Genomic DNA, 12,580 nt, shown 5'->3' with positions numbered 1-12,580 from the left:
GCGATCCGAGGGGGGGCTGCACTGATAAACAATCAGCGCTAACCCCCCCTGTCAGGAGAGCCGCCGATCGGCTATCCTCTACTCGCGTCGGTCAGACGCGAGTGAGGAAGAGCCATCGGCGGCTCTTCCTGTTTACATCGTGATCAGCCGTGGTTGGACACGGCTGATCACGTGGTAAAGAGTCTCCGCCGGAGGCTCTTTACCGAGATCGGAGATGCAGGGTGTCAGACTGACACCCCGCATCACCGATCGCCGCGATGCGCGCCCCCACGGGCGCGCGCGGCATGAAATCCTGCAGGACGTTCTAGAACGTCCTGTCAGGATTTCATAACCACTTCCCGGACGTAAATCGGCCATAGGCCGGGCGGGAAGTGGTTAAAGGAGTTGTAAACAAATTAATTTATTTTTTTAAACAACAAACATGTTGGGCCAGATCCAGAAAGAACTTCCGGCGGCGTATCTATTGACGTAAGTTCTACGATGCGCCGTCGTATCTTTGTTTTGTATCCACAAAACAAGATACGCCTGAAATGTGGGCTAGATCCGACGGACGTACGTCTTAGTACGCCTAGCTGGCCGCTAGGTGGCGCTTCCGTTGATTTCCGCGTAGAGTATGCAAATTAGCTAGATACGCCGATTCTCAAACGTACGTCCGCCCGGCGCATTTTTTTACGTCGTTTACGTAAGGTTTTTTTCGGCGTAACGTTACCCCTGCTCTATGAGGCATACGCAATGTTAGGGATGGACGTTGGGACAGCGTCGAATTTTACGTCGTTTACGTAAAACGTTCGCGAATAGTGCTTCGCGTAAATTACGTTCACGTCAAAAGCATTGAATATTTGCGACGTGATTTCGAGCATGCGCACTGGCATACCCCCACGGACAGCGCACGCGCCGTTTAAAAAAACGTCATTTACGTGGGGTCAAGATGAATTAACATTAAACACGCCCACATCTTAGTCATTTGAATTTTGCGCCCTTACGCCGACACATTTACACTACGCCGCCGTAACTTACGGCGCAAATTCTTTCTGGATAAGGAAACTACGCTCTAAGTTACGGCGGCGTAGTGTATCTGAGATACGCTAGGCCTGCCTAAAGATAGGCAGTTCTCTTTGTGGATCTGGCCCGTTATACTTACCTCCACTGTGCAGTTCGTTTTGCACAGAGTGGCCCCGATCCACGTCTTCTGGGGTCCCTCGGTGGCTGTCTCTGGTCCTCCCCGCAAGAACTCATCACCTTCATGCGAGAGCTCGCATGGTGATGAGTCCTTGCGGGTGCGCTCCCCTGATACAGCGAGCGGCCATAGCCGCTCACTGTATCACTCAGCCCCGCTCCCTCGGCGCGCCGCGTCACTGGATGTGATTGACAGCAGCGCCAGCCAATGGCTGCGCTACTTTCAATTCATCCGCTCTAGCAAATCAGCGGCCAAGCTGAGCGGGCGAAGAGGATGTCGGGGCAAAGCGCAGGACTTTCGAGGGGTCAGGTAAGTATAACGGGGGGCTGGTATGTTCGGAAGTTTTTTCACCTTAATGCATAGAATGCATGAGCGTTTGCACCGTACGGAGCTGCCGAAAGCCTCTGAACATCGGAATCTACGATTAGCTGTACACAGCGCCTGCGCACAATAGCCGACATTGTGCCACGCGCTCCTGATGCTCGTGCAAGTGGCAGATTTTTTCATGATGGGCGGATGCCTACAGAAGGGGGCGTATTTTGTAATGAGGACCAGTGCTGTTAAGATGGGGGTGGAATTTTTAACGAAACGCAAACACATCTCCTAAACAAATATATCTCTGCTATTCTTCCTACACCTTTTTGCGGGGCGTGTTTAGCCGACTGAAGGGCGGGCTTTTTAATGTTGATGGGTGGGTTTGCAGGGCCTATTTTGCTACCTAACTCAAGCAATAGCGCTGCCCATCATTACAAAATACGCCCCCTCACACGCTGATCGTAAATTCTGTTGAACTATAGGGGACTTTTGAAGTGTCGCCTATCCCAATTTTAACCACTTCCTGACCGCCGCATGTAGATATATGTCGGCAGAATGGCACGTACAGGCACATTGGCGTACATGTACGTCCCTGCCTAGACGTGGGTCGGGGGTCCGATCGGGCCCCCCCCCCCCGCTAGATGCGGCGGTCGGATTCCCACGGGGAGCGAACCGGGACGACGGCGCGGCTATTCGTTTATAGCCGCTCCCCGGAGCTGAAGAACGGGGAGAGCCGTTTGTAAACACATTTGGACTGTAGATCAAACTGAGTCCGGGTTCTATAGCGCAGCTCAACCCCCCCCCCCCCTTTTTTTCTATGTATGTAAACATTTATAGGGAGACTCGATCGATGACGTCAGTCCTACAGCCACACCCCCCTACAGTTGTAAACACACACTAGGTGAACCCTAACTCCTACAGCGCCCCCTGTGGTTAACTCCCAAACTGCAACTGTCATTTTCACAATAAACAATGCAATTTAAATGCATTTTTTGCTGTGAAAATGATAATGGCCCCAAAAATGTGTCAAAATTGTCCGAAGTGTGCGCCTTAGTGTCGCAGTCACGAAAAAAATCGCTGATCGCCATTAGTAGTAAAAATAAAAAAAAAACTATCCCTTATTTTGTAAACGCTATAAATTTTGCGCAAACCAATCGTTAAACGCTTATTGCGATTTTTTTTACCAAAAATAGGTAGAAGAATACGTATCGGCCTAAACTGAGGAAAAAATAAATTTTTATATATGTTTTTGGGGGATATTTATTATAGCAAAAAGTAAAAAATATTGCATTTTTTTCAAAATTGTCGCCCTATTTTTGTTTATAGCGCAAAAAATAAAAACCGCAGAGGCGATAAAATACCACCAAAAGAAATCTGTATTTGTGGGGAAAAAAGGACGCCAATTTTGTTTGGGAGCCACGTCGCACGACCGCGTAATTGTCTGTTAAAGCGACGCATTACCGAATTGTAAAAACCCCTTGGGTCATTTAGCAGCATATTGGTCCGGTAAAGGATTGACATGTTGGGTATCCATTTACTCGCCGCAACCTCACCTAACAAACATATCATACTCGAGTGCTACGCATGCGCAATAACAGAAGGGCATGTCTCATCAGAATACCGGCACCGAAAAAGGTTAAAAGTTATTTATCTCAACAAAAAACCCGGTAATTTTAAAATGTGTGCGAAAAATATAAAAATTGCCTTGGTAGACAATGTTAGGCCCTTTCTTGTTGAAACGCGTCAGCTTGGAGTGTCTGGATGGACCTTCTGCATTTGACCAGGGCAATACATTTTTATCAAACACAGATAAAGTGCGACTGGTCCTTCTCTTTATTGCACACATTGAACTCCGTCTGGCTTGGCACTTGTGCCCACAGAGGGCAGGCTGCGGGCTCGGAAGTCACTTGGAAGCAGAGAGACTCCTCCTTGTGTTCATTGGAGTTTTCCAATAAGAAAAAAAAAACGGCATCACAACTGAACAGCCAATCAAAACCGTTCAGCCATTGGCAGCCGTTTTGATTGAAAAAGATTGGCTCGCAATCGATGATAAACGCCAAGTCCAGCTACTGGGAAGCGAAGAATCCTGGCCCTGGCACACACTACTCACGGGAAATGAGGAAAGGAACGTGAGACTTATTATTACGGAGATAAGCGGCTCGTCTTCGGCTCTAGCCGGCCGGCTCGTCCTGGTGAGAGAAGGAATTCACTTCGCAGTAACTGAAGCCAATGGCGGAGTTGTGCTGGAAGTCGCCAACGCTGTGCTTGCTCTGCCTCAGGGTGTCGTGTAAGAGCGTCTTCAGTTGTCTGTTCTCATTGGACGCCGACTCCCAGATGACTTCAAGTTCACCTTCCACATGTCTGGAGGAAGAAAAGACGTTCAATTGTTTCACAGAGATAAAAAAAAAAAAAAAGAAGAGTCTGAAATTACAATCGGCTCCTTCCGCTTGGGTTTATTTTTAGCCTTTTGAGCAGAAAGGTTATTTTAGAAAAATATATATATTTTTTAATCTGCCAAGGGCTTTTACGATAGATGTGTGCGTGAAATCTCTCCCTGGCACAAATCGTTCGATACATTTAAAGCTGAACTTCGGGCACAAAAACTTTCATTGACATATATTCCTTAATATACACATAGGCCCAGATTCAGAGAGAGCAAGGCGCACATTAGGCCGCCGTAGAGCGGAGAGGCAAGCATTACATTCAGCAAGACAGTGCTCCCAACGCTGCACCAGCGTGGCGTGGGTTCCGAAGGCGCACCCATGCAAATGATAGGCCGAGAGTCAGACAGGTACGTATCACGAACGGCGCATGCGCCGTGACGTGGACGCATGCACAGCACCCCCCTGCGCCTGCTCACAACCACGCCGGCACAACTGCCTAAGCTACGCCGGATCACCGCGTACGCTGTGAACATAACGTACGCCCAGCCAGACACACGTCCAACGCACAATACGCCGGCTTGTGTTCCCTGGTGCAGACCTGTGCATGTCTGTTGCTGGGTTACACCTCCTTTATGGGAAATAACTTTACGCCGGACGTACAACTTACATGCATCTCGCGTAGCATGCGCCGGGCACACGCACGTTCGTGAATCTGCGTATTTCCCTCATTTGCATGTTTGAATGGCTAATCAGTGGGAGCAGCCCCAATGCACCCAGCCCATATGTGCGCCCACCCTACGCCGGCGTGTGCAAGCTACGTCGGCGGGGTGTAGCCTGTTTTTAGGCGCATGTTGGTTCGTGGGTCTGCCAAACACATACGCCGGCGCACATTGGCACTTACATTGGCGTAACGTGTTATACGTCGGCGTAAGCGCTTTGTGAATCTGGGCCATTGGATATAAATCCACTACATATGCGCCAAATGCCTTTGCGAAGCCAGAGATTACCTTGTAAAAGAAGTAGTGACATCATCACTGTGCTGTACATAGCCTGAGCAGAAGGCGGGGCTGTGGGAGGGGCCAAACAGGAGAGGGTGGGGACAAGACTAAGAACGCTGATTATACGTACTCCTCGCTGTCTCTTTCTGCATACATATATTGATTTATTTCTCAGCAATACAGTTTTGCCGCCTTGGCTCTCAACGGCCAGCCTTCACACTGTGTGTTGGGAATAGGGCTCTTGGGAAGTGTAGTTCTGGGGGGCATGCCCATGTGAAAAGAAGCTGAGCTACCCCTGCAAGAACTGGCCTGGTGATGTCACAGGAAGTAATACCCACTTGCTGACCTCCCCGTAGCAGTTTTGCTGCTACTGGGCGGGAACTGTGCTCCAGATCATTTATATATATATATATATATATATATATATATATATATATATATATATATATATATATATATATATATATATATATATATATATATATATATATCCATCCCTTCCCCCATGTCAGAACGGCATTCTGCCTTGTTTACATAGGCAGATCGCAGTTCTGTGTTCTTTACTGAAGATCTGCGGGTGCCAGAGGACATTTGCACCCGCAATTTGGCTTCTGCTGCGAATATTCACACCATAAGCGGAACACACACCCCCCCCCCCCCCTATAAGCAGAGAAGCCAAATAACGTGTGTATGTATATTATATATACACACACACATTATTTGGCTTTTCCACTTATAGGGGGGGGGGGGGGTGTGTGTTCCGCTTATGGTGTGAATGTTCACAGCAGAAGCCGATTTGCATGTGTCGGGCACTTAATGTCCTCAAGCACACGCCAATCATCAAAATAGAACACAAAGCAGCGATCTGCCTATGTAAACAAGGCAGATTGCTGTTCTGAGAGGGGGGGGTGGATTCTGTGTTTCTGCAAAGCAGGGACTAGTAAAAACCGCACACTGTGTACACCAAAACACTGGCTAGGCACACATTTAACCCTTCCATCACCTCTGATGTTTAACCCCCTTCCCAGCCAGTGTCATTAGTACAGTGACAATGTATATTTTCTGCACTGATCACTGTATTAGTGTCACTGGTCCCCAAAAAGTGTCAGTTAGTGTCTCCATCAACAGAAACACACAGCATTGTAACCTGGGATGGCTCCTTCCTCCTACCTTCTCTAAGCAAACAGACTGGAGTCTGCACTGTCTACTGTTAAGTCTTTCCTGTGAAGACCGGACGTTCAAGGAAGCAGCCAGTGGCCGGCCCATCCATTAGGGGCACCCAAGTGCCGCCCCCTCTATCCACGGCCACCACCCCCTCCACTTTCTAGCGATGCAATGCTTTATCCATCGCCGCCGTCACCCACTAATCATGCATCCAGACCTTTTCAGGACGCAGGGCCCCTGAATTACAGCGGCGGGGGTGTTTTTTTGGAGCAGAGGCTCTAATAGGCTTCAAAAAAGGGTGCGCAATACTCTGCGCCATGAGCCCACCCAGGTGTTACAACAGCAAATTAATATTCACTGTTGCAACACTGATTCTCCTCTGAGGCAATCGGGAAGTGGGTCTGATACCCATCACCCGATTAGCTGAAAAAACAGGCGATCCTATTGGACGCCTAGGAGGAGGGGGGGGGGGGGGAGACACACGGCGAAAGCAAAGAGGAGAAGACACAGGAGCCGCTACCCGATGCCCCTTTGCAGCCTGACGCCTGCCGATGCCCTGATCCCTGCTGCCCCTGCCCAATGCCTGCCGCCTATATAGGGTTAGGTGGACCAACTGGCAGACAGTGAGTGGGGGGGGGGGGGGTCTTTAAAGGTGCCAGGGGAGGTGGGGGGTGGGAGGGAGAGGGAGGTTGGTTGGGGGTCTTTGTGGTGCTGGGGGGGTAGTGAGAGGGGGGTTGATTGGGGGTCTTTGTGGTGCCAGGTGCAGGGGGGGTGGTGAGAGGGGGGTTGGTTGGGGGTCTTTGCGGTGCCGGAGGGGGGGGTGTTGGTCTTTGAGGTACCAGAAGGGTGAGGAGAGGGGTGTTGGTTGGGGGTCTTTGCGTTGCCAGGGGGTGTTGGTCTTTGCGTTGCCAGGGGGTGTTGGTCTTTGAGATGCAGGGGGGGGTGGTGAGAGGGGTGTTGGTTGGGGTCTTTGCAGTGCCAAGGGGGTGTTGGTTTTTGAGGTGCTGGAGGGGTGGTGAGAGGGGGGTTGGTTGGGGTCTTTGCAGTGCCAAGGGGGTGTTGGTTTTTGAGGTGCTGGAGGGGTGGTGAGGGGGGTTGGTTGGGGGTCTTTGTGGTGCCTGGGGGGTGGTGAGAGGGGTGTTGGTTGGGGTCTTTGAAGGGGGGGGGGGGTGTGTTGGTCTTTGAGGTACCAGAAGGGTGATGAGAGGGGGGTTGGTTGGGGGTCTTTGCGGTGCCAGGGGGGGTGTTGGTCTTTGAGATGCAGGGGGGGTGGTGAGAGGGGGGTTGGTTGGGGTCTTTGCAGTGCCAAGGGGGTGTTGGTTTTTGAGGTGCTGGAGGGGTGGTGAGAGGGGGGTTGGTTGGGGTCTTTGCAGTGCCAAGGGGGTGTTGGTTTTTGAGGTGCTGGAGGGGTGGTGAGGGGGGTTGGTTGGGGGTCTTTGTGGTGCCTGGGGGGTGGTGAGAGGGGTGTTGGTTGGGGTCTTTGCAGTGCCAAGGGGGTGTTGGTTTTTGAGGTGCTGGAGGGGTGGTGAGAGGGGGGTTGGTTTGGGTCTTTGCAGTGCCAAGGGGGTGTTGGTTTTTGAGGTGCTGGAGGGGTGGTGAGGGGGGTTGGTTGGGGGTCTTTGTGGTGCCTGGGGGGTGGTGAGAGGGGTGTTGGTTGGGGTATTTGCTGTGCCGGGGGGGGGGGGGGTGGTTAGAGGAGTACTGGTTGGGAGTCAATGGGATGCCGAGGGGTGGTGAGAGGGGGGTTGGTTTAGGGTCTTTGCGGTGCTGGGGGGTGGTGGTTGTTTGCTGCCCCCCCAAACAAAAAACCATGAGCCGCCACTGGAAGCAGCTCTGAAAGTGCAGGAGCCAGCAGCATTTAATGTTGTTAACTGCAAGTCCCGGGGGTAAGAATTTTAACAAATATTTTACTGGGGAATGTTTTTTTTTTGTGCTCTGGTTGTTGAAAAACGTTAAAATGCTGAGACTTTCTTTTTTCTCTAACACATGCATTGTTCTTGTTTTTAGTGTGAACAAGCCCCAGCGGCGGATATTACCAGCCTGCCGATGTTTAAATATCCCAGATATTAAAGGAAATGTAAAACAATTGGGGTCACTAAGCTTTTACTGCCAGAATAATAAGGAGGATGATTCTCTTTCATAGCTGCAGGTATCCGGGTCTGTGAGCGTCTCATCTGGCTTGCAAATGAGCCGGTCCCCGACCTGACAACTTGAGATTGGCTGCCGGAGACGATGCGGAGTTTGCCTCTCTGCCTGCGTCCTCGGTGATGGATTTCTGTTATCTCCGTCCATAACACTTAATTCCTCAAGTCCTCTGCCGGCTCTCACAGATAATGGCCATAATGTTCCTAATCTGCTTCTAGAAAGATGGGGGAAAGTACGCGACTCGCGGCTAATTTACAGCCATAAATGTTCTCCAGGCCTTTCCATATAATTTGCTGGGAAATGGCTATAAAAAAATAAATATTAGATTATGACTTTTCAACAACAAACAGATTTGCGCTCATCTCTCTCCGTATCCTTATTACTTACACATGATGAGCATAATGTTTCAATACACCGACCCTCTGTAATACCCGGCCAACCGACTGTGGACCATCACCTAATATATGACCAAAAGTATTGTATGTGGACCCCCCCCCCCCCAAATAACTATTTATTAACCAGCCGATCGCCGCAAGGTTCACCCCCCCCCTCCCCGGCCATTTTTTGTAATACGGCACTGCGTCGCTTTAACCACTTAAGCCCCGGACCATTATGCAGGTAAAAGGACCTGGCCCCTTTTTGCGATTCTGCACTGCGTCCCTTTAACTGACAATTGCGCGGTCGTGCGACGTGGCTCCCAAACAAAATTGACGTACTTTTTTTCCCCCACAAATAAAGCTTTCTTTTGGTGGTATTTGATCACCTCTGCAGTTTTTATTTTTTGCGCTATAAACAAAAATAGAGCGACAATTTTGAAAAAAAATGCAATATTTTTTACTTTTTGCTATAATAAATATCACCAAAAAAGATATAAAAAAACATATTTTTTCCTCAGTTTAGGCCGATACGTATTCTTCTACATATTATTGGTATAAAAAAAAAAAATCGCAATAAGCATTTATTGATCGGTTTGTGCAAAAGTTATAGCATCTACAAAATAGGGGATAGTTTTATGGCATTTTTATTAATATTTTTTTTGTTACTAGTAATGGCAGCGATCAGCGATTTTTCCGTGACTGCGACATTATGGCGGACACATCGGACACTTTTGACACATTTTTGGGACAATTTGTCATTTTCACAGTGCTATAAAAATGCACTGATTACTGTGAAAATGTCAATGGCAGTGAAGAGGTTAACCACTAGGGGGCGCTAAAGGGTTAAGTGTGCCCTAAGGGAGTGATTCTTACTGTAGGGGGGGGCGGGGCTGGACGTGTGACGTCACTGATCGTCATTCCCTATAACAGGGAACAGACGATCAGTGACAAGCCACAGAGAAGAACGGGGAAGCTGTGTTTACACTCACCTCACCCCGTTCTTCAGCTCCTGTGACCCAAACGCGGGACACCGGCGGCGATCGGGTCCGCGAGTCGAATTTCATCATAAATTGAGGCCAATATGTATTCTGCTACATATTTTGGTAAAAAAAAAACGTATATTGATTGTTTTGCGCAAAAGTTACAGCGTTTACAAACTATGGGATATTTTTATTATAACTAATAATTGCGTGGATCAGCGACCGATAGCGGGACTGCGATATTGCGGCAGACAAGTTTGACACCTAATGGACAATTTTGAGGGACCAGTGACATTATTACAGTGATCAGTGCTAAAAAAAATGCACCGTCACTGTACTAATGACACTGGCAGGGAAGGGGTTAATGTTTAGGGTGATGAAAGGGTTAAAATATCCCATAGCATCCCTGTAAAGGCTTGTTTTTTTTTTTTTAAATAACAAACATGTTACACTTACCTGTGCAGTTGGTTTTGCACAGAGCAGCCCAGATCCTCCTCTTCTCAGGTCCCTCTTTGCTGCTCCTGGCCCCTCCCTCTTTTGAGTGCCCCCTAAGCCAGCAGCTTGCTACAGGGGGCACCCAAGCTGAGTCACAGCTCTGTGTATCCATTTAGACACAGAGCCCCAACCTGACCCCTCTCTCCCCTGATTGGGTGACCGACTTTGATTGACAGCCGCGGGAGCCAATGACGACGCTGCTCTGTCTCAGCCAATCGGGAAAAGTGAACTGGATGGCTGAGCGGATCGTGGACACTGCTGGAGAGAGAAGGAGCTCTGGTAGGTAATTGGGGGGGCTGCTACACATAGAAGTTTTTTTTTTATCTTAATGTATAGAATGCATTAAGATAAAAAACCTTCCGCCTTTACAACTCCTTTAAGAAGCTGTAAGAAGCCAGTGGGTGATTCTCCACACCAGACTCGACCCGACCTGTAAACAGAAATGTCAGTTTTGGGAGGAACTACCCTCAACACAGATGAACTACTACCCTCAACTAGAGCTGCACGATTCTGGGAAAAATGAGAATCGCGATTCTTTTGCATAAAATGAAGATTACGATTCTCAATTTTTTTTTATTTAAAGCGGTAGTAAACCCCGTTCTTGTCAATATTGCCCATGTTGTCACCTCTACTCATGTTGTCACCATTGCCCATGTTGTCACCCCTATCCATATATTTATACTCTCGCTCAGGCCCCCTGGTAGTACAATGGTTCTCTCTCTCAGGCTCCGGGTTACACGGAACCCCTCTGCCGGCCCTCACCTTGGTGCTATCCCGCCTTCTGCCTCCTCCAGCGGTAAAGCTCCGGCCGGGCTCCCCCAGCACCTGCCCTCATCTCCCCGGCTCCGGTCAGCATTCTCTTCTCCGCTCCCTGTCTGGAACCAGGCCCGCTAGGAATCCTGGGATTGGTAGTTCTACAAGGAGACCTCCCCCCTCACTAACAACAGAGGCGGGACTACATATCCCGGCATGCCATGCGGCGCAGCAGCGGGCGGCGGATGATGACGTTCCTGCTGCGGATTGGAGGATGGTGGTGATGGGGAATGTGAGCGACTTCCGGGACACATGGGACAGGTGAGAATAATTTATGGCCGCACCCGAAAATCGCGGGTCATCCCGCGGGGAGATCGCGGGCGGGGAGAAACGAGATCGCGATTCTCTCCGCGATTATTCGTGCAGCTCTACCCTCAACACAGATGAACTACTGCCCTCAACACAGATGAACTACTACCCTCAACACAGATGAACTACTACCCTCAACACAGATGAACTACTACCCTCAACACAGATGGACTACTACCCTCAACACAGATGGACTACTACCCTCAACACAGATGGACTAATACCCTCAACACAGAAAAACTACTACCCTCAACACAGAAGAACTACTACCCTCAACACAGAAGAACTACTACCCTCAACACAGAAGAACTACTACCCTCAACACAGAAGAACTACTACCCTCAACACAGAAGAACTACTACTCTCAACACAGATGAACTACTACCCTCAACACAGATGAACTACTACCCTCAACACAGATGGACTAATACCCTCAACACAGAAGAACTACTACCCTCAACACAGAAGAACTACTACCCTCAACACAGAAGAACTACTACCCTCAACACAGATGAACTACTACCCTCAACACAGATGAACTACTACCCTCAACACAGATGAACTACTACCCTCAACACAGATGAACTACTACCCTCAACACAGATGAACTACTACCCTCAACACAGATGAACTACTACCCTCTACACAGATGAACTACTGGTCAAACAAAGCCTGTATTTGGCCAGTGACAGTGGCGAGGGCAGTAAGATTTGCCACCGTACAACTTTCACCAGACGCACCTCTCCGCTGATGTCTGATGACAAGAAAGCCTGTCCTTAATTCTACTGGCAGGAGGATCCTTCTCTCCGTTTCCACCTCCACACATCAGCCTTACCATCAATGAGCCAATTATGTGCTCCGGAGACCAAATGAAGTCACTTCCCCTTCTGTGGCTTTATAAGTGATATTGACAAAGTAAGATGTACACAGCCTCTGTGCAGGGGGGGTGCATTGGAGCAATATCATCAGAAGGACCGCACAACCAGGGAATGGGAAGACACAGGCTCTGCAGTCAGTAGTTGATGATTATCATCTTCAAGGAGCTGGGAGAGGGGGGGGGGGGGGAGACCTCCATTTTCTGTGTGAATAGGGCACAGCTTGTAAAGCCCCCCCACCGGCAGATGGGACTGGGATGAAAGGGACGGTGCCCCCCAGGCAGTGCATCTGCATCCCCCCACCCTCCTCTCTTTTCGACGGCATCTAATTGCTTGGCTCTGACTTACCTCTTCTGCTGCAAGACTTGATTGAAGGCATCCTGCCGGTCTTGTAGGAGCCAGTGGAGGTGCTTCATCTCCCGCTGGGATCGGGCCGCCTTCCCGGCAAAATCTTCCTCCTGTTCCTTCAGCGTGTGAGCGATTCCTCGCACTGTGCTGGCCGCTTTATTCTTGTACACCTGTAAGCGGAGGAAGAGTGACATGGGTAA

At 49.5% G+C, this 12,580-nt stretch overlaps 1 protein-coding gene across 2 annotated transcripts in view; it reads right to left on the bottom strand.

The window, feature by feature from the left end:
- Positions 1-3,151: 3,151 nt before the first annotated feature.
- Positions 3,152-12,580, bottom strand: part of CEP89 (centrosomal protein 89) — a 95,110-nt gene continuing 85,681 nt past the window's right edge. For both annotated transcript variants that reach the window (XM_040329453.1, XM_040329452.1), the window contains exons 17-18: positions 12,381-12,550; positions 3,152-3,853 (exon numbers count right to left, since the gene is read on the bottom strand). In XM_040329453.1, coding sequence (XP_040185387.1) covers positions 3,664-3,853; positions 12,381-12,550 — 360 coding nt within the window. In that variant the 3' untranslated portion in view covers positions 3,152-3,663. The remainder of the gene's footprint in view (positions 3,854-12,380; positions 12,551-12,580) is intronic.

The sequence above is a fragment of the Rana temporaria genome, chromosome 11, assembly GCF_905171775.1.
Source record: "Rana temporaria chromosome 11, aRanTem1.1, whole genome shotgun sequence".
NCBI classification, from domain to species: Eukaryota; Metazoa; Chordata; class Amphibia; order Anura; family Ranidae; genus Rana; species Rana temporaria.
Note: the sequence above shows the minus strand (reverse complement) of the source record. Positions and strands in the feature narration are given on the sequence as shown.